Genomic DNA, 23008 nt, shown 5'->3' with positions numbered 1-23008 from the left:
ACTTATTTATATGTTTAATCAATCCCTAATTTTCTATTCATAAAATAAAGGACTAAAAATTAATCAGATATCATTCTTATAAGTGGAACAAAACATTGTATTTTTTTAAATGAGATAAGACTGACAACGAGGAAACGAAACGGCTTCAATCAAAATGTCTGGCGTAGTGTGTTTGTCAACATTCTATTGATTTTTCCTGTTATATTAAAAAAATCAAGTTAAGTAATCAACACAACATAAAAATCAATCGAAAACAGTTATTTAATAAGCAAACCACTTCCGCATTACCTATTTAGTGTAATCACACGTCAACAAACCTGAAAAATACAACTTTCACAAACGTACGATAACTGCGACATAAAAATAATCATTATTTCACTATTTTAAGGATATTTCTTATGTTTAATACGTAGGAAAGTGTGTGAACAGTTCATTACCTAGTAAAGTGTTAAAATATTCAGTGTAATACGCATGGAATTACTGCATTCAACCATATGATAGTGGAGGCAGAAAAATCGATATTTCTGCAGTATCTCCGTTGCTAGGCTGTAGCTTAGTATATGCAGTGCAACATACACGCGTGACGACTTAATTCCTCCCTAATATGACGTAAGTAACAAAGTTTTTGTTACAAACCATCTAAAAACATGATGGAAGGAATAATATCCTACAGAGTGACACCACTACTGAAATGCATAGTGTTGTTCCTGTTTATTTTTACGGCAAAGGTACTCACTTCTCGGCCTCAAGAATCTCAGGATATAAGGAATGGCATTCATCACCTAAAGCCAGCTCACTATGTGAGAACCTTTACTAAATATCATCATAGGAGAACCATTCAATGGAATAGCCAGCAAGATTTGAATAACGAATGGCCAGTTGTAAATGATCAACCAAGAGTTATTGGGAAGAGGAGTGCTGATGCCCCAAACTATGTAGAAGTGAGAGATGTATCAAAAGTATACCAACATGCTAAATTATTGAAGAAACGGAGCATACCAGATGATGGTTTTGTGCAAAAAGTTTCTAACACCCCTGTGAGGCGTAAATACTGGCCAGCAAGACATATGAGGATTGAAAAGAGAAGTTTAGATGTTCCAAATTCAAATGAGTTTGTGGGGTCTTCGCAGGAGATGCATAGACTTGACCATTTCACTTCGGACACTGTAAGGGACAACATAGTTGGGTCTTTTGAAAAGAAAGCTATTAGTTCAGGCAGAGATAAAGGAAAGAATGGCTTGTCCAATGATGTTAAGATGTATAAAGTGAAAGCGGCTGTAATACCAACTGAAAGAACGACAACTAAAGGTCCCACAATATCGTGTTTGTACAAAATTCACGATAGTGTGGCTATGAGTGTCACTCCTTCATATGCTGATGAGAGAAATGCTCAGTTGATGGTGGAGAATGATAGTTTTGGTAAGTTAAACATTTTATCAGATTCTAATAGAAACTTTATTTTTTATTTATTTATTTACATCAGACAACAAAGGCCCATATTAATACTATACTAAAGCATATAAAATACTGTAAATACATAAATGTTATTTATTATTGAGGTCACATGATGTGACAGTGCATTATACATTATAATCCTGAAAAGAGTGGGCAGACATACAAATGTTACATATTACTCCCACTTTCACTAGTTATGTTATGAGTCCAATGTTAAATAGATGGTGAGCCTAATAGCTTGCACTAAGTAAACATCCAGACTATAAAATTTTCTCAGCTCAGGAATCAAACCTGAAACCTTTTATTCAATAGTTAGGCATTTACCCTTGCAACCATTTGAACCAATGTGCTACACTACACAAATAATATTAAAATAAAGTTGACTAACTCCATTATTCTTTCAGAAACGGGTCCGATATCAGAGACAACCCTGCCCAATGGAGAGGTGGCACAGGTGGAACAGTGTACAGACACTAAGGCTTCGTGTTATACTCTATGGCATCAGGACAAGGACGCCAACATCACTGTGTTGGGACAAGGTGAGGAATAGCTATGAATTAATGAATGCACAGTTGATCTGTTGGCTGGGCAACTGGCGGCAGATCACCTGATGGTAAGCAATCGCTGCCGCCCATAGACACTTGAAACACCAGAGGCGTTACAAGTCCGTTGCCGGCCTTTTGGGGGTTGGGAATTTAAGGGTTGTTGGGGAATCGGAGATTGGGAAGGGGGTAATTGGGCCTCCGGTAACCTCACTCACACAACGAAACACAACGCAAGCGTTGTTTCACGTCGGTTTTCTGAGAGGCCGTGGTATCACTCCGGTCGAGCTGGCCCATTTGTGGCAAAGCATGCAGCAACAGCATTATTTAAGTGTAGGAGGGTTTCCATACTTAAATAAAGCCCAATATGCTGAAAAAACAATTGAAGATAGTCAGACATGTTCTTGTCTTCTATTAACAGGCTGCTGGCGATCCTCGCAGACGGAGGGGCGGAGCTCCTGCGACAAGTGCACCAGGGTCTCCGCCCCGAGACTGCCGGGCACCAAGTTCTGTTGCTGCACCAACACTTACTGTAACGCTGACTTCTGTAAGTAAACCACGCCACTGTTTATCGAGTTAACTTGACTAATTTCGAACCACGATCGGGGCTTATATTTACAAGAATCATAGCGCAACAAACGACGTAACGAGCTATTTTAATATTTCAGGAGACTTGTACTAGTAAAATGTATACACAAGAAAGTAAAATTTAAAAAAGACTGGTTAAGTAGATAAAAATGTATACTTTTATCTAGGGCGCCCTCTACCGATTGCCTCTAACCAGGCTCGCTCGGTAAATCTCTTGCCGGCCTTTTGGGGATCAGGAGTTTAAGGGTTGTTGGGGAATCAGGGGCAATTGAGCCTCCGGTAACCTCACTCACACAACGCAAGCATTGTTTCACATCGGTTTTCTGTGAGGCCGTGGTATCACTCCGGTCGAGCCGGCCCATTCGTGCCGAAGTATGGCTCTCCCACCCTTGAAACTGCATTTATAATATACTAGCTTCCGCCCGCGACTCCGTCCGCGCGGATGTCGGTCTTCGCGTGGAAGTTTTATTTCTCCATTTTGAGTAACTCTGACAATGACATCTTATAAATATCTATTAGACCCAAATACGGCGAAGCCCATAATAATTAAGGAGATCCCTCTATTGAGCTACTGCTGTTGAGCTCGCGTTCTGTAGTATAAAACTGAAAAATTATTTTTTTTTCTACCTATTTTTCCATTATAATAGTATCCTATTATATGACCAGGATAATAAGGTATACCTAGTTTCATCGAAATCAAACTGTTAGTTTTCACGTGATCCCTGAACGTTCGTGACAGACAAAACAATGTTTAATCACATATTTGGGTTTGGTACCGATCCAGTAAAACCCCCTGCTATTTATTCTTTCAATATTTACAATGTACAGAATTGACCCTTCTACAGATTTATTATAATTAATTTTAATCGAATTAGCTTCAAATCTGACGGAGTTTCATACAAACTTACTCCTCCCCTTTTTACCCCCTTAAAGGGCGAATTTCCAAAAAAAGGATAGCCTATATGTTAGCGAGGACTAATAGCTATATAACAAAAAAAGTTTCATCAAAATCCGTCCAGTAGTTTTTGCGTGAAAAGCGAACAACAAACAGACAGACAGACAGACAAAAATTTTTTAAATCATGTTTTTCGCTTCTATTGGTTGAATAAAGATCCCCCATCTTATTTTTTCTTAAATATCTGTAATGTACAGACATGGAGTTGTTATAATTTTATTATAGGTATAGATTAGCCACCCGCCCCAGCTTAGCATGGGTGCAATGGTGATATATTATGCATGTATTATACATATAAACCTTCCTCTTGAATCACTCTACCTATTACAAAAAACCGCATCAAAATCCGTTGCGTAATTTTAAAGATTTAAGCATACAGACAAACAGACAAAAACAGTGACTTTGTTTTATACTATGTAGTGATTTTTGTTAACAGTAACTCTCAAAGAAGAAACAGTAACGATGAAAGCTGAATCGACGATGGACAGCGGTGCCCAAAGCATGGTGGCTGCGTCCAACATACTCGCGTCATCAGTACTGGCGCTGGTAGCTGTACTGGTACTAGCGCTGCTTCTCACCAAGTTCTACTGCCGCGCTAGTAGACCGCATGCTGATACCGACACGCTCAATGTGGAGAAAGGTAAGGTTTGGAAAGGAATATAGAAATGTGTCATTTGTTTTAATAATAGTGGCGATATGTAGCGAAAAATCATATAAAATTAATACAAAAAGATTTATTCTATTCAAATCAAATCTTAGTATGAGTTTGCTTTACCCCTTAGTATGAGTTATATTCCAACCGGCCAATCAAAGCGCCGAACTCGCTTTCGTTTCGATTACTTTAAACGCAAAGCAAACTCGTACTAAAGTTACTGTAGTTCCGTAGACTAGCGCGTTCAAACATACAAACTTGGAGCTTTATAATATTAGTATAGATTAGTAAGTTCTTGTGGTTTCACCCGCTGCTCATCTCCTATTGATCGTAGCGTGATAATTTATGGCCTATTATTCGATAAATGTGTGAAGGAATTTATCGTGGTTAGTAGACATTTTTTTAATTCGGACCAGTAGTTACGGAGATTTTAGCATACAAACAAATAGAAAGATAAACAAACTCTTCAGTTACGTTATATTAGTATTTCACCAGTTATGTTATGAATCCCAATTTACAACACATAATTATGAAATTATTACTCAAAGCAATTATTGTGCATTTTCATTAAACTTGGAACTTCTCGACCAACCAAGCAATGTAATGAACAAATCAACAAATACCTAAGTATAAACAATATATTTACGCTTTTTACAGGAGACGTGATGGGCAGTGGTCCTGATGCGTTGGCGACCGGACTCTCTTGTGTCGATAACTTGACGCTGATCGAACATATTGGTAAGTTTCTGATATTTACAATATTATAACTCAGGGCCATAGCGTAGCCTCGTATAAAATTTGTTGCACCCGTTTTAAGGGGGAAATCTTCCAATGACTTTTCTCGCCCTGTCTCTCAAGCCTCAAAGAGGGTACTTACTTATTGATGCTATAACATCGAGGTTATGTTTTGGGGCCCTTATGATGACGTTAATTTTCCTAAAATTGCCGCCAACTATTGAACGCACGCTTTACGCAGAAAAAAAGAAAAATAAGTATTTAACTAAATCAGATAAAAAATACAAAATTTTTACAAAAATTTTACAATTAGACCATTTCTTTCTTTTTTTATTGTAAAGTCTAAACACATTTTTTTTTTCTATTGACACAGGTCAAGGCAAGTTCGGGTCAGTCTGGCGTGGCAGTCTGGGTTCGGTTCCCGTTGCAGTCAAGTTGTACTCTAACACGAGTACGTGGCAGAGAGAGGCAGCGATATACGCGTTGCCGCATCTCGCTCATCCTAATATACTGAGATATTATGGTAAGTGAACCTTATTTTTATGTTGTTAGGGTTTATTTTGTAATGATTATTTTTGATCAAGGTTTTGAAAATTATTTTAGTTGGTTAATGTTTATATAGTTTCTTTTCAATTACAAAGAAATCACACTTTATCGAATTAATTTTACGTTATAATGTTAATTTTCGTTGTCTTTTCAGCATTTTTTAAAGAAATAAGTATCCAATTTGATACAAAGTAACATGACATCATGTACAAAATGTATAGTTTCTATCTATAGATAAAAAAAATAAAAAAAATAACTCGTTTTAACACTTCGAAATAGCTAAATAAGTATTAAAGATTATAAGTTTTTAAACTGACATGGTCATTACACTAGACTTGGAAATTAAAACGGGATATTTACCACGTTTTTCAATTTTTATGACTTTCCGATATTTCGGCGCTGTTGCAAGTGCCATGATCACGGATAAACTGAATATCGGAATCTCATAAAAATTGAAAAACATAGTATATATCCCGTTTTAAGTTCCAAGTCTAGTATTAAAGATTAGTTTTAAAGTACTCAAATACTCGTAATATGGAAGATGAGATGTACAGAGAAGTCCCTACTCCGACCATTAAATATTTTTTTTTTATGAGACATGCCGAGTAATCGAGCAGACGTATTACCTGATGGTAAGCAATCGCCGCCGCCCATGGACACTTGAAACACCAGAGGCTTTACAAGTGCGTTACCGGCTTTTTGGGAGTCAGGAATTTAAGGGTTGTTGTTTGGGAATGGGGATGGGGAAGATTGGGAAGGGGGAATTAGGCCTCCGGTAACCTCACTCACACAACGTAAGCGTTGTTTCACGTCGGTTTTCTGTGAGGCCGTGGTATTACTCCGGTCGAGCCGGCCCATTCGTGCCGAAGCATGGCTCTCTCACACTTTATCATTCCTATACACAGGTAGCGACAGTCGCGCGACCCTGACAGGTGGGGGCGGTCGGTCCGAGCTGGTGGTACTGGAGCTATGTGCCTGCCCGCTCCGCTCGCGCCTCACGGCCGCGCCGCTCAGCTGGAGGGAGTTCGCGCATCTCGCGCATGGACTAGCGGCCGCGCTAGCGCATCTACATACGCCTAGTAAGTTTGTGTTGTTTGTTTGTTGATATAAATGTGTTTGATGTAGGTGTTGTATGATTTAAGAGATTTGTAATGATACCGTACTTAGTTGTCAGAAAATTTGTTGTAAAATACAGTTTACGCGAGTTGCGCAATAGTTAGAGCGGGGACACACGATGTGGTGCGGCGCCGCAACGTTGTCATGTCGCACCTGTGCCGTAGCAGCTTTGGACAGTCTGTTAATAAAAGTTTCCTTGTGACGCAAAACAACTGAGCGGTGCCGCTCTGACGTCGCAACGCATACCCCCCCTCCCCGCCTCGTGTTGGTGGTTGCAAGTCCGGTGCATCGTGTGACATGCCATAAAAAAATCTATGGAAAACGAGGCAGCGACGCCGCTCCGGAGTCGCACCGCCACCGCAACGTGTGCTCCCGCTCTTACGCAAATTGTACCTTCACATTGTACAAGCACGATTTGCGCATCTATTACGCAATGCGCAAAGACTGTTAAATACATATAGTAATATATGAAATAACTCCATGTACAGCTGGCAGCAAGCCGTGCGTAGTCCACCGCGACGTGAACAGTAGCAACGTGTTAGTAACGGCGGCCGGGGACGCAAGACTGGCAGACCTCGGCCTGGCGCAACTCTTACACGCCGCAAGGGATCGATCCGCGCCCACCAGGATTACTGAGGTAACTGCAACATTAAATTACTGCTCTCACTCTTCTTCACTCTGCACCCCGTCTCCCTCTCCCCCAGTCAACTTTACCCCTCCCACCCCCTAATTCTATCCCTCTCACCCCTAACACTATCCCTCCCTCCCCCTAACTTTACTCTTCCCACTCCCTAATCCTCTACTTTACTTTCCCCCTGTGCCTTCCGCCCATCCATAATCTATTTCTACACTGCTTTCCCCTTCCTCCCTCTTCCCTTCACCTCTTCCCACTGCAACCGCACACTCCGTGTCGTGTAGCTTTATTCCTGGCTTCCTTTGCTATCTACCTATTTCCATTTTTTGGGGAGATTGGGCATTTAAATATTGGTAGTCTTCAAATATTTTGTATTCAAATCCTTAATCATTCAACGCACTTGTAACTCCTCTACCCCTGTGTTGCGGGTGTATGAAATTAAGTTTCATGGACACTGTATATTAAACTAGCTACTTCCACGCGGTTTCACCAGCCTTGCTCGGTACCTATTTATCATTCCTCGATAAATGAATTATCCAAAACAAAAAGATTTATTCAAATCGGACTCATAGTTCAAAAGACTAGCGCGTTCAAACAAACTCTTCGGCTTTTTATATTAGTAATAAATTATAAAGTACATAAAATGTGTTTCCCCAGGCGGGCACGCTCCGCTACCTGTCCCCGGAAGCCCTGGAGGGCGCGCTGGACCTGTGCGGGGCGCGCGCCGCGCTGTGCGCCGTGGACGTGTTCGCGCTGGGGCTCGTGCTGTGGGAGATGCTGTGGCGGACCCGCGGGGCGCACGCCGGGGCCGTGCCGCCCTACGCGCTGCCATACCACCACCACGGCCTGCCGCAGCGACCCACGCTCGCGCAGATGCAGGTTGGTTGTACGGTGCAACCGCACATTCTACACATCAGCATTATACGTCACGTACAGTACTCTCAACGGATCTTGGCAGGTCTGAACTACGTGCAGAAGGCTGCGCAATAAGTGTAAAGGGTCAATTGTATTTAGAAATGGTCAATCTCTAGCCTAGATCGCCGCCCCCGCACCTCGCCTCATGCCACCGTTTGGTTCTAAAAAAGACTTATTGCGCAGCCTTCTGCACGTAGTTCAGACCTGCCAAGATCCGTTGAGAGTACTGTACTATATACTAGCTACTTCCGCGCGGTTTCACCCGCTCTGCTTGGCTGCTATAGGTCATAGCGTGATGTTTTATAGCCTATAGCCTTCCTCGATAAATGCACTATTTAACACAAAAATAATTATTTAAATCGGACCAGTAGTTCCGGCTTCAAACAAACAAACAAACAAACCCTTCAGCTTTATAAAATTAGTATAGATTATAGACTTTAGACACATTTTAACAAGAAATTAAGGAGGTGAAAGAAAGAGTTGAATAATACAGCATGGTTGACGCGAAGGCTGGGCAACTGACTGTCGTGGTGGTGTAGTGGGTTTAATTCCTGCACGGAACAATTCTTTGTGTGATCTACAAAAGTTTCGGGTCTGGGTGATTCCTACACGAAGCAACTCTTTGTGTAATCCATAAATTGTTGTCTCGAATTTGGGTGTCATGTGCATGTAAAATTGCGTGTTTGTAAACGCACATATATGTTTAAAAAAGAAACAATAATTTACTCTGAATATTTTGTATACTTGTCAATTAATTTTATTATACCTACTTGTAATTCTTATGCTATCGGGATACTCACGTAACTATTTGATAAAGAATTCGACTAGTTTCAAGCCTTGCTAAAGGCTCATATTCATGAACAGATCTGCGACACACAGCGCGACTGTCGCGCAACTATTGTAGTCGAGTTCATCGTCAAAGAGACAAATATTATGAAAACATAAAATTGTCTTGCTATAGAAAATTCAACCATATTTTCTTCTACACAGAGCTTAGTATCCCGCAACAAGGCGCGGCCCCCTCTACCAAAGGGGCCCGTACAACAATCCCGGGCGTTGAAGATCGCTGCCGACACCTGTGACGAATGCTGGGATCATGATGCGGAGGCTAGGTACGTTTTATAACTAAACAACTTTATATTTGTGAGTTTAAATTACTTCTTTCTTTGTAAATAGACTAAATAAATCTTTCGGTGCTCTTAGTATGCCTTTACTTTACTTGCTGTGATTGGCCGGCTCGAATAAACCAATCCGTTATTCGTTTCGATTACTTTAACTTTAAATGTAAAACAAACTCGTACTAAGGGTACTGCTTGCCTTTTCTCGGTTGCGCAAATTGCGCAAGCATTATGCAACTATTTTGCGCAATAATTCGAATGCACGGTTGGCGCTGTGACAGGGCAACCAGCTGCCGCGCAACGTTTCCTCCTCCTTGCGTCGTTTATCCTCAATGCTGAGGGTCGTGACCCCGACGAATAACTCTCTGGTTCACTATATTTCGCCATGCTGTTCTATCTTCGGCGATGTGGATGGCGTCGCAGACTGTGGTCTCCAGTGTGGCACGGATTTGGTCCGACCAACGTATCGGACTCCTGCCCCTTGGTCTTTTTCCATCTACCTTTCCTGTGATCAGCAACTTTTCCAGGTTATCACCTCTCTTCCTGGCAATGTGACCAAAGAAGTCAAAAATCTTCTTTGGCAGATGGTGGTGAGCCTCATGGGTGATTGGAGTTCGGCTAGTATAGACTCGTTGGTCCGACGCTCTGTCCAGTGAATACCGAGCATTTTCCTCCAACACCACATTTCAAAGGCATCAATCCGGCAACGATCAGCCCTTTTGAGGGTCCAGGTCTCAGCGCCATACAGGAAGATGGAGAATATGAGGGAGGTGACGAGCTTTCTTTTGGTCTTGCGAGATATGTTCCTGTCGGCCCATACGCGGTTCAGCTGTGACATAGCACTCTTTGCCATCCCAATGCGTCTTCTAATGTCCTGTTCACATGACCCATTGTTGGTTATGGTCGAGCCTAGGTAGACGAACTCGTTCACTGTATCCAGGTTTAGTGTGCCAGACATAGAAAGAGATTTGCTACGGTCCACAATCATGACCTTAGTTTTAGCCCTGTTTATATGGAGCCCCAACTCCACGCTGACCTGCTCCAGCCTCGCCAGCAACACTGACATCTCCTCCTCACTAGCTGCAAAAAGGGTGGTGTCGTCAGCATAGCGCAAGTTAGATATTTTTGATCCGCCAATAGTAATTCCACCCTCCCAGTCTTCGCAGACACGCCTCATGATGTACTCGCCATATATGTTGAATAGTATGGGAGACAATACGCAACCTTGTCTGACTCCCTTTTTAAAATTGAAGGGCTTTGAGAGGATGTCATTAATCTTTACCTTGCCTTGGTTGTTATGGTAAAGTGATTGGAGAAGAGCAGTGAGATGTAACGGTACTCCCAGATCCGACAAAACCCTCCACAAGCTCTGCCAGTCGACACAATCAAAAGCCTTGCTGTAGTCAACGAAGCACATAATGAAAGAGGTGTTGAATTCATACGACTTCTCAATGATTTGTCTTACATTAAGGATCTGTTCTCGTGTGCCCCTTCCTTTGACAAAACCTGCTTGGACTTGTGGGATCTGCCAGTCAAGGAAGTGTCTGATACGATCGTTGATGATATGCAGGAGGATCTTACTGCTGTGAGATATAAGGGCAAGTGTGCGGTAGTTATCGCAGTTTTTTGTGGAGCCCTTTTTGTGCAGTGGCAGAACGATGGACCCAGTCCAATCGCCTGGCCATACGCCAGTCCGCCAGATACAGTTGCAGATGTAATGCAAGCTATCAATACCCCTATCGCCCAGGGCCTGGAGTATTTCTGCTGTTATCTGGTCCGGACCGGGGCTTTCCTACATTTTAGTTTTGCAATCGCCGCTGTTATCTCTGATCGTAAGATTGCAGGCTCCAAATCCATTTCGCTCCAGTTTGCGCGCAGGGTGTGTGATGAGAGCTGCTGGCTGTTGTACAATTTTTCACAATAGACGCGCCATCTCTCAGCTATGGCCTCAAGATCTGTAATGTCCGTGCCGTCTTCATCAGTGATCACCCACGACTTGGGTTTGAACTGTCTGGATATGAGCCGAACTTTTCTGAACAGATCTGAAGTCTGGAATTTTAGGGAGTGAGTTTCGATTTCGTTACAGATGATCGATAAAAAGTTATTCTTATCCCTGCGACACTGCTTCTTGACTGCCTTCCAAAGGTTGGAGTATTCCTTCCTGACGTTAGAGTTTTGCTGACCACTCATTCTTACGTCTTTGCATTTTTGTATTAGCTCCCAGGTGTCATGAGCGAGCCACGCCTTGGTTTTATGTGCAGATTGTCCACTTTTTCTGCAGGCCTTAATCTCATCCAGAGCCTCTCTAATTTGCGTTTTCAGGTTGTTCCATTGAGAGTCAGGGTCTTCGCCTAAGGATGGTAGTTCGGCGAGCTTTGACTCTACGATGGTTTTAAATTTGATTCGCTCAGGTGGTTCAAGAACGCTTAGATTAGGCTTTAGCAATTTCCTGGGAGCCTTAAGACGGAGCGCAAATCTTGCAACGAGCAAATTGTGATCGGATCCACATTCCGCGCCGGGATATGTTTTCACATTTCTTACGGACGATTTCCAGCGATTGTTTATAAGTATGTAGTCGATTTGATTCCTATATCTTGCCCCTGGAGATGTCCACGTGTAAAGCCGCCTTGGGTGATGCTGGAAGTGAGTGTTGGTGATGAACAGGCTTTTTTCGATACAAAACTCAATCAGTCTCTGCCCGCGGTCATTCCTATCTCCCAACCCAAAACTCCCTACAATGTTGCGGATGTGATGATCGTTGGTGGTGTTACCGACTTTAGCATTCCAGTCTCCGATTATGATCGTTACTTCACGATTTGGAATTTTATTAATCGTGTCTACTACTGCACTGTAGCGCAACGTTTAGCGGGTTGGAATCCCGCACGGAGCAACTCTTTGCATGATCCACAAATTTTTTTTCGGGTCTGAGTGTCACGTGTATGGGCGCCCCATAGGAGAAAACCCTACTGGAGTTATTACCGTTTAAAAAAATATATAATTATATTATGGTCAAAATGCGACTGTGATTATTAAAAACGTGTATTAAAAAACAACGTTGCTGTGTCTTTTGTACTGCTTCTTTTCCTGTTTGTCGAGAAATACTGCGAAACTTAAAATTGGCTATAAATATTGAAGACTGACCGGCAGACTTCGTACCGCTTCAATGGTATTTTTTTATATTTTTACCGTTTAAACCTTCCTTAAACTCCTATAACTAATTAAAAAATTAGCCGAATCAGTCCAGCCGTTTTCGAGTTTTAGCAAGACTAACGAACAGAAATTAACTTTTTTATGTATTTATAAAAATAGAATATATTTTGTCCCGTAGATTGACGGCGGTGTGCGTGGAGGAAAGGATGGCGGAACTAAAGCAGATGCTACACGCGCAGGGCCCGCTCATACATGACAACAATCTACATCCACATCCACCTGGTAAGACAATTAAAACTTCTAACGAGCAGAAATAAACTTTATTTTGAAAATAATAAAGTCCATGTTGATTTTAAGCCGTTAAATGTCTAATATACCCACTTTTCACTATTTGTGTTATAAGCCCCATGTAATAGAGGGCGAGTCTAATGCCATATAATGGGCATTTCCAGACTCAGAAAAGTGGGTGTACATTATAAAGCAGTATTACGTGCTTTGCCTGCCAACCCCTTCGGGGATAAAAGGCGTGACGTTGCAATAACTAATATCTAATAATTTCTCCACAGCGGACTCCAACGTGCCGTCGCCACCAGAAATGGATAAAAACTCGAACTGTACATCCACTCAAAATATAGACGTTCACACACCTCTGCTGTACCCCCAACCGCATATAGGCCGCAACGCGTGCATAGAACGCAACACACACACGAACACACAGTCCACTACTGTCGAACTTATACACAAGTCTCTCAAAGACATTACAGCACCTATAGAGACTCTGAGAGTCCCCAATATAGAGGAGAATTGTCTCTCAATGGCTAGAGTCTCAAGCCACCCAAGAATCTCCCTCCTAGAAAACTCAGCCCTCTCAGAAGTAAGGTCCTACCAAAGACCTCTGGATTACGTGCAAAATGACGTCACAATCAACGAAGACAGAGGTCCCAAACAAACTAACCTACTCCAAGACGTTAAGGTCGAAAAACCCAAGTGGGGTATAAAGAAATTCTTCGAAAAACTCAATAGAAATAAGATGGAAACTGAAGTGAAGTTAGCGGAGAATTCGCAAAGGACTTTGACCTCTATTGTCGATAAGCCGTCTAACAATGATATTAGACCATCGAATCTCTCTATCACTCAAGATCGGAGCCCGTATAACTTCGAAGGACCTTGTACCTTATCCCCTCCTAATAGGACTCTTTCTCCAACTATGATGATGGATTCGGATAACAAAGTCTTTGGCTTTAAAGAGCTTCCGAACAGGGATACCGAAGCAAGAACTCCGAATCAAATCTTCGCCGTTATAGTACCGAAAGCGAAACCTCCAGATTTCATAGAAATGAAGAACAAAGGTAGCTCTGAAAGTCTGAAACGTTCAGTAAAAACCTCATTATCATCACAGAGTATTTTAAAATCCAATTCTGAGTCAGAAGACTCGACTGTCAAGAAGAGATTGAGTTGCGAGAATAAGATAGGGAGTGGAAGTTCTTCAAGAGCGTCTATAAACTTGGAACTTCAATACATAGACACTCAAGACTCCTTTAACGGCCCCATAAGTCCTTTCGACATAAACTCAGACTGTTCTAGCAGTGAAGACGAACACCTAATGCTTCTATCAGAAAATGGGGGCTCAAAAATCACAATGCAGACGATACCGAAACAAGAATTAAAGAAGAATGATGTACTAAAAGAATCTAGTCAAGTAACTGATTTCACGTTTAATAAATTCCAAAATAAATATACTAATTTCGATAATGAATATAGTGATCCGAATGATAAAGAAAATGCGGTAAACGGCTTCAGTGGCGACAATCCGGTGTACTTCGCAGCTTTGAATGGCGAAATAGATTCTTCTGAGTTGAAATTCCAAGGCAATAGGTCTCCGAAACCGACTTTAAAGAACTTGGCGATTAAGCGGCAGCATTCTCTAGAACAGGTAAGTGAGATCTTCTCTTCTGCGGGGGATGTGAATCTTCTGAATCCTGCTGGGAGGGTGAAAACTCCTGGGGATTTGCCGGTAGCTGTTAGGAAAGCGAGAAGAGATAGAGCCTTGCAGAAGGGGAGAGCGAGTGAGTGTAATAGATTGAGTTTGTACGATGATCGAATGATGTTCGGTAATAGTTTGTAGTCCAGTCTTTACTAGGTTTATGTATAAATTTATTGCAAGTATAAGGCTTAGTGCATACCAGCGGCGCGGTGGAAATACTGGGAAAATAAACCTTAATTACTAAGGAATACGGTTAAAGGTTACGCACGCATCGCACGCATCGTATGACGTCATCAGTACGCATCGCATGTAGGCATTGCCGATGATGCGGTCCGTACGATGCGGATCAGTGGACGCAGTTGTATGAGTTTCTATACAAGACAAACTAAAATCCGTTGCGTGCGATACGTACGATGCGGGCCTGTGGACGCGTAACTTAAAAACGGTATGCTAAAGAAGCTTGACGCTAAAAGGATCGATCATATTGCTTGGTTTGCCATTTTCATCCGTATGCTATAGAAATTAAGGTTCATTTTAATTTGATTTATTCTCAGTATCTTCGCAGCGTGTCTGCTAGTGTGTGCTAAGCCAAAATGTTCCATATTCTCCTCCGATTTGAGTTGAAAACTGATTGTTGATAGTCATTGAACAGATGTGTCATTTCCGTAAAGCATTTATTTATGTGTAATAGATGTAAGTTATAAACAAACATACAAACAGATTCGTTATAATAATATATTAATTTAGTAAAACAACTTAAAATACTGTTACCTCACATTGGAATTAAGATATATAAAGAAATTATATTGAAATGGTCTAAGGGATTTTGTTGGTTTAAATTTTATTACTTGAAGTCTTGGCTGGTTCCTGTGTTGATCACAGTAATAGTAAAAATATCAGTTTTGAAATTGTCAAAGATAAGTCATTTAAAAAAAGTATTTCCTTAAGTCTTTGACTGCCAATAGAAAACTGTTGAAGGCAAATCCTCCGGTGAATCCCGTGTTGTTTAAAGTGTTAAGAAAGTAAATGTAAAGGAACGTACACTAGTGCCTACCCCCTGTTGAAGAATATTTCAAATGAAATTACTAAATATTGAGTAAAAAATTTAAACCAACAATTTCTCAACACCCTGTATATTAAAAAGTAACATTTGCGCTTTCCTTTCTATAATAATAATAAAACAATCGAATAAAATTTTCAAATCGATTTTGACTTCGAACGAACAATAATAAAATTTTAATAAATTTGCATTTTCAAAGCATTTTAATGTCTTAATATTTGAGAGTTTTTGCTAAAATCTACATGTTTGCATGCTAATTATACTTATTCTTATAACTTTACCCACGTTGCTGAAATGAGAGGTTATCGGTTTTGCGTACCTAGAAAACTGTAAGGGCCTAAGGTGTTATGTACCAGTGGACTGCCTTAATTTGTCTTTTTTATTGTTGACTACTACTGCCTCGTTGGTCGAGTGGTCGCAAGTGCGACTATCGGATAAGGGCTGTCGGGTTTGATTACCAGTTCGGGCAAGGTATTACTGGGCTTTTTTTGGTTTGTCGACAATTTCTCAGTAGTTGCATGGAGTCTGGAATTGTGTCCAGTATATGGCAATAGGCTCATCTCCTATTGCATGGGACTTATAACACAAATGATGAAAAGTGGGTGTACATTATATAGCGGCATTACGTGTCGTAATGTGCACCCCTGCCTATCCCTTCGGCGATAAAAAGGCGTGTCGACGTTGTTGTTGACCAATAAACCAATAAATTTGTCAATTCATTCAAGTTTTTTTTTCTAAAAGAGTAATTAAACTATTAACTGAAAATCTACCCCAGCGCCACCTATGTATCGCAAAACCGATACCCCTCTCATTTTGGTTGATTCTCATAATCTCTGTATATTATAAATGCATTTTGAAAATAAGATAATTATTATATTTAAGCGTACCATTTCAATGCAGTTACTTATAAGTTATTATGTTTATTTTGACAATTTATTCATAAACTATCGTTAAACCTATCATAGTTATAGAATGCTTTGTCTGTTAACAAATAAAAACTAAAAAGTTTCATCTTTGGATATAACAGACACAATGATATGACATACTGGATCGGATTTTCGATAACATGAAATGTTTAATTTTGGTTTTGTTTAATGCATGTCATTGTAGGCTCTACTTACGGCTACACTATACAATATTAAAATATATACGTTTTTAAACTGACACTGACACACAGTTATTAGAACTTGAGACGGGATATTTACCATGTTTATTTATGTCTATGTCTGATGAACTGAGTTCATCCGTGATCATGGCGCTTGCAACAGTGCCGTAATATCGGAAACTCAACGACATAAATAAACATGGTAAATATCCCGTCTTAAGTTCTAATAATAATGTTAAAATATGTTCAAAACTATCATGTATTTCTGTGTATGCTTTGTTGATTTCCCTTAAATAAATAAATAAATGTAAACAAAGTATCGAAAATTCGTAACACTTTCTGAAGCATTTGAATAAAAAATATATCTATAACTATGATGGGTTTTAGTTTATGAATAACTTTATTGTATGTTTTATATGATTTTGTGCGTAGTTTTAAGTTCCTATTGATAAACAAACGAATAGCCATGTTTTTTATTTGTTTTTTTTATTTTGTTAAGTTTTTACTGGGAATTCTTGTGTATACTTTGTTTTTGGGTAGGTAACTGATATCAATAGTATTTAATTTAATAAGCGATTGCCGTGCAAGGTGTCTTGGGTTCGATTCTCTGATCGGGAAAAGTACTATATAGGATTTCTGGACCTACCTACCGACCCTTTTTTGGTTTAATCCTTTTCTGCCGGATAGTAGATGCACGCGAGAAACAATGTGTTTTCTATTGTGTCTTATATACATGTAATGTTTATTTATATTATTCTCAGTGTACCTAAATAAAAATACAGTAAAATTATATTTTATAATAGAGCAGTTTTCCTTCGAAAAACAAAGTAGACTCACTTCCTAGCCCATTACACTGAGTAACGTTTTGTTTTGTTATAAAATAACACTTTTTTAAGTTTATACATTACAATAATGTTAATGTGGCCGTTTTCAACCAACCTCCTAAATTTTAGGGATCCCCCTAAGCTAAGATAGGTGACATATAATGATTTGTTATTTACCAAATTATAAGTGACACCTAACAGTACAAGAAAGGGGTTACTTTAAGTGCAAAGTTACGCTAAGTAACGTTTCGTTAAGAGATAGTTTATGATGCTTATCCACCAGAAATATGCCATGTAGCTATGCTGCAAAGATGTAATAGCTAAGCTGTGAAACTATGTGACCGTTTCTACTGATACTAAGCTATGTAGCTGTGCGAGGAAGATGTGCTATGAAGAATTACCACCATTCATAGCACGCATCTTTCCACATAAAAAACCTAGTTTAGCTAAGTTCGTTTCCACCATTGCTAAGCTGTATGTACCAATGAATATGATTGGTGGAAGCCAAACGCATCCATAGCAACCTAACATATCACATCTCTGGTAGAAAAGCATCCTTAGGGATGGTTGGTGAAAACGGCGATAAGTTTTTCAATGTCTTTCTCCAATTAGCTTTAAATGAGTTTTTTGTAAATATTTCCTCCTTGTGTCGTGAATCTGATATTATTGTACTAAGTATTAATTAATATTGAATTTTTATATTTGTGGCGGTTTTTGCTATTAAGTCGGCTCTAGTTTTTATCAGTCAAAGTGTTAACATAAAAATATTTGGTGAAAAAAAACCACGTTGCCTCACAATAGGATTTTCTCCAGTGTCATGGGTGCATCTAAAAATGGATGTGGTAAAGAAAATTGAAGGCGGTTTCCTTTAAAAAAAACGAGATTTGTGAAAACACTTTGACTGGTTATTTACTAGAAATTCAAGTTAATCGAAGCATCACTGATATATCTTGACTTTTATGAATTTATTTGATTACCAAGTAAGCACGATGATTTTAATATATTTGCAAAGGAAAATAGAGTGATATAAAAAGTTAATTCAGCGAGTGAGCCTACTAGCACCAAGCTTCACTGTCGGACAGACTGACTGATAAATAATTCAGTTTGAGAATACTGAGCAAAAAAATCCCGGGTTATATTCTCAGATCAAGTAAACTTGTCACAATATTAGTAAAAAATGCCCATTTTGAAAATGAAATTCCTGATGTGCAATGTTCCGCGATGCTTCTCGTGAATAACGTGGCTTGAAAGCAGTCGAGTTCCTTCGTCAAATACTTACGTGAGTAAACCGTTGCATATATATGAAGACAAGTCAAGATATATCAGTATATGTAAACATATTCATTCCATATATTTGCAAGATATATACATGTACTTATATACAGATAAATATAATACCGATGTATGTATGTATACGTGCAATCATGTTCAAAACTGTTTTAAATTATCGTGATTTTATTCTAGATTGATATTTAATGTTTGGAAAAAGTTCTTGGTGGTATTTTTAAGGAGACTTTTTGATTCTCGACTATGGCCTTTTAATCATCATACTGTTTATATGTATTTCCGAATCAATAAGGTATAAAGAGTGTCCTTTTTTATGGTATAAGCCAGTAAACGAGCAGACGGATCATCTGATGGTAAGCTATCGCCGCCGCCCATAGAACACCCGAAACACCAGAGGCATTGCAAGTGCGTTGCCGGCCTTTTGAGGGTTAGGAATTTAAGGGTTGTTGGAGAATCGGGGATTGACGGTGTCCATGGGCGGCGGTGATTGCTTACCAGCAAGTGATCTGTCTGCTCATTTACTGGCTTATAACATAAAAAACTCGATTAAATGTAAAACATGTCATAGTCGGAAACCAAAAAGAAAGTTTCGAAATCACGATAAAATATGAAAATAATAGAAAAACGAACTTTAAACATGTTGATATAAGAAATAAATTTAAATGAAATGTATCTTTAAATTATCCATGGAAGGCTACACACGCGTGTTGATTACAAAACTTATTTAAAGAGTAAAAAATACTCCTGGGAGTATCCAAAGACTATAGTAATCCTTATAGTCATATATATAAATAGGAAGGAAGTAATTTATTGGTGTGCTAGACTTCATCAAAATTAGCTCAGCAATTTAGGAGACAATATATAACAAATAACTAAACGTTTTTGAGAAAGTACCTACTCCCGAGCGGTTTCACCCGCTACTTTTCTCCTATTGCTCATAGCGTGATGTTACATACATAGTTATAGCCTTCCTCGATAAATGCACTATCCAACACAAAAATAATTATCTAAATCGGACCAGTAGTTCCGGAGATTAGCGTGTTCAAACAAACAAGCTCTTCAGTTTTATATATTAAAAAATAAAAAATATATTAAATTCTTGTTTTGTATCAACACGCGTGTGGTAGTCACCGATAAACATTGTATATGTATGTATACCATAGGATTACATAGAGCGAGTAACTATTATAGATTGTTGCAAGGTACGTGGCAAAATATGGCGGAATTATTCATTTGAATAACAATCTTTGTAAATGACAGAGATAGCACGATATTTAAGTACAACTTAAACTTGAGTAGCGTTTCAGTATTCGGGCTTAACACACCCTCTCACACACAAGGGACAAGTCATATTCCTCATTAAAAAAATAGTCGTTTTGTTTTAAAAGCGTAATCCTGTAATCTTGCTATAATGTATCCATGACGTATTAATTTAGTATGTCCAACGATAATTAAGTTTATGTTACGTCATACATATGACGTCATCAACTGAATGATTCCGCCATGTTAAGCTGCGCGTGAGTGTACAAAGGTAGAGCAGCTTTCACATAGCTTTGTTGATATTATTGTAATTGACCACATCGCGTCGGACACTGAATATATCTAATATGTTTTTATATATTTGTTGTTTTATTTCTACTGGCTTAGCCTGTGTTACCGTGGGATAAAAAGCCTATGTGTTATTCCAGACCATAATCTACCTCTATTCCAAAATTCATTACAATACCTTCAGCCTCAATATAATCTAGTCCTTTCTAATACTTGATTCCTCCAGTCCTTTCCATTCACCGCTTCATGATAGATATCCCACCCGCAGGGCTTCAAGCTTCCTTGTGCGAAGCGCACCCGAGGTGAGAGAATAGATTGCTTATGAGCAGACGAGCTCCATTGTAGACCGCATCATCGCTTACCATCAGGCGAGATAGCGACCAAACGTCGATCCATCAAATGTTTAAAATAACAATAGGAATCCGAAACTCCCTCTTGCCTAATCAAGGCTTGAGAAGTCATTGGATAACTTCTCCCCTTCAAAAATAAAAAATTGGTTTACCACTGCACTGGCTGTGGATCCCAAGGCGGAAAAAGTGATCGTATGTAATTTTCCCCCTTCAAAAAAAACCGTTGAACTATCACTGACTACTGATGAGAGTGAAGATAATATATATAACTATAATGATGGCAAAATAAAACAAGTAAATCAGTAAAAAATCCCCTTTATTTCATAATTATAGTAACAGATAATTCATTCATACATAATTTGGACATCAATTACAATTTTATTTGTCTATACGTATAGATTGATGATGTTCCAACAATCATAATTATTATTATTAACCATGGACTATTTTTATTAATAAGTGTAGGTATATTACACTATAGTAAAAATAGCTCTTGAAAAGTCAACCTCGCTACCATCAGTTGACTGGACATCTACACTACATGAGCTGCTGTTTACATGTGAACATTAGCTCATGACGATACCTAAGTACGTGTGTCGCCTGGACAGTCACCGCTACCATCAGTTGACTGGACATCAAAGTATTAAACTATAGTATAATATACACAGTACTTCTGAAAATCTTATTATCCAATTATGATCTTTATTATGTAGGCAAAAAGAACTATATTACATAGGAAACAATTTGGAGTTTTTTCAGAAGCTGTTTGCTATGAAGTTTAACTATATTGGTTAAAGTTAACCTAACCGTAACTATGACCATTGACTTACTGCCTTACGGTGAAGTAACTGTATGAAATCAATTGTATTATTATTAAATTATGTTAATTATTGTATTACCAGCGATGTAGGGCTTAAACTATAGAAATATGTATATGAAAAATAACTATATTATGCATTAAGTAGTTTTCGTAGCTCAAAAATGTGTAAAATACAATTTAAAAATTTATCTTGAAAAGTTACAATAATAATGTGTGAGAGAGACGCAAGGCTTGAACTATGACCACCGCGCCGACCGTGCAGTCAGCACGGTTGGCGCGGTGGCTGGGTAACCTGGCTGCCGCGCAACGTGTAGCGGGTTCGATTCCCGCACAGAGCAACTCTTTGTGTGATCCACAAATTGTTGTTTCGGGTCTGGGTGTCATGTGTATGTGAACTTGTATGACGTCATCGTTATTAAGTGGATATGAGCAAGAGAGACAGAAAGATATCCTCAATACATTTTTAATATGTCAATAACAAAATTCGATGGAAATGTCACAAAAATATTTCTTTTAATTTATTTAAGTATTAAGTCTGTAATCTGCTGTAGTTTAAGCCCTACACCGCTGACAATTGGACCTAAATCTAAATATCACATAAAATGAACCAACAAACTAGTTACCGCTTAAAATAAAATCATTATATTAATTAATAATTAGTGTATAAAATTAAAACCTTTATTTTGAAACTAAAAATATAGGTAACAATGCATTCTGTCTTTAAAGTATAATATGTAAAAATATAAGTAAGCGAGTCGGTGTACGATTTGTCTTGAATTAAAAATATATCCTGGACTATAAGGCGTTGCGCAAATGTGGACACTTTTTGTTTCTAGATGGCTTAATACAAATTAGTTTTAAGTTCAATGCAGAACGAAACGTTTCTGTGTTTGGCGTTCTGTACCCTTAGTACGAGTTTGCTTTACGTCGAACAAAATCGTTCCTCGCTTCGATTTTTTTTATGGAATAAGGGGCAAACGAGAAGACCTGATGGTAAGCGATCAGCGCCGCCCTTGGACACCTACAACACCAAAGGAGTGTCAGGTGCGTTGCCGTTGGTTCATTCGCACAAATCAACTATTCTTCTGACGAAACATCGAAACAAGAGCGCGTTCGGCGATCTGATTGGTTGGTTTATTCGAGCCCGGCCAATCAGAGCGCCGAACGCGCTCTTGTTTCGAATAGGTACTTTAAACGTCAAACAAACTCATACTAAGGGTACTGATGCAAAAGTGTTCACGTTTGCGCCTTGCTTAAGTCATCCTAATAAATTCTAGACAAAACAACTCCGACTCTCCATAAAAATAATGGTAAATAAACTCTCGATGTGAAACCGAATCGACTAAGTATTCATATCACGTACTGTCTATTGCGAAAAGTAATAAACATACAACAATATACATAAAATTCAACTAAAACAATATATAAAACATATAATATACATCCAGATCATAACATCTTTAAAACTTCAATTTTCGCACTCACCAGATGGCGCTTCGATCGATCAAGATCCTCTTATAACAACTGTCATTCTATACGAGAGAAGTATACAAGACTTTACTTGAGTTTAACGCCATCTAGCGGTGATTTTAAGTATTTTTTTTTACTGTAAAATTTCTTGTTT

The 23008-nt window shown here is 39.1% G+C and overlaps 2 protein-coding genes across 6 annotated transcripts in view; one reads left to right on the top strand and one right to left on the bottom strand.

The window, feature by feature from the left end:
* The window catches only part of LOC118279920 (T-complex protein 1 subunit epsilon), a 324585-nt gene that overhangs the window by 241609 nt on the left and 59968 nt on the right, over positions 1-23008 (bottom strand). The window contains exon 11 of one of the 5 annotated variants that reach the window (XR_007706705.1): positions 20864-21147. The exons of the other annotated variants lie outside the window; for them this stretch is intronic. The gene's annotated coding sequence lies outside the window, so the exon portion shown is untranslated. Of the gene's footprint in view, positions 1-20863; positions 21148-23008 lie in introns of those variants that run through there. 5 annotated transcript variants of the gene reach the window in all.
* Positions 118-20284, top strand: LOC118279721 (uncharacterized). Its single transcript, XM_050702307.1, has 12 exons — positions 118-1419; positions 1860-1994; positions 2419-2544; positions 3977-4180; positions 4850-4930; positions 5301-5450; positions 6379-6552; positions 7078-7226; positions 7881-8102; positions 9129-9250; positions 12585-12688; positions 12973-20284. Exons 1-12 carry the CDS (start codon positions 648-650, stop codon positions 14529-14531), a joined length of 3798 nt encoding a protein of 1265 aa, XP_050558264.1. The 5' UTR covers positions 118-647; the 3' UTR covers positions 14532-20284.

Source organism: Spodoptera frugiperda, chromosome 22 (genome assembly GCF_023101765.2).
Source record: "Spodoptera frugiperda isolate SF20-4 chromosome 22, AGI-APGP_CSIRO_Sfru_2.0, whole genome shotgun sequence".
Classification (NCBI taxonomy): domain Eukaryota; kingdom Metazoa; phylum Arthropoda; class Insecta; order Lepidoptera; family Noctuidae; genus Spodoptera; species Spodoptera frugiperda.
Note: the sequence above shows the minus strand (reverse complement) of the source record. Positions and strands in the feature narration are given on the sequence as shown.

Bases quoted from the DNA above. Each gene is read 5' to 3' on its own strand.
- LOC118279721 (XM_050702307.1), top strand. From the start codon at position 648: ATGATGGAAGGAATAATATCCTACAGAGTGACACCACTACTGAAATGC. The intron at 4,181-4,849 runs GTAAGGTTTGGA...CGCTTTTTACAG, and splicing joins CACGCTCAATGTGGAGAAAG to GAGACGTGATGGGCAGTGGT. The intron at 12,689-12,972 runs GTAAGACAATTA...ATTTCTCCACAG, and splicing joins TCTACATCCACATCCACCTG to CGGACTCCAACGTGCCGTCG.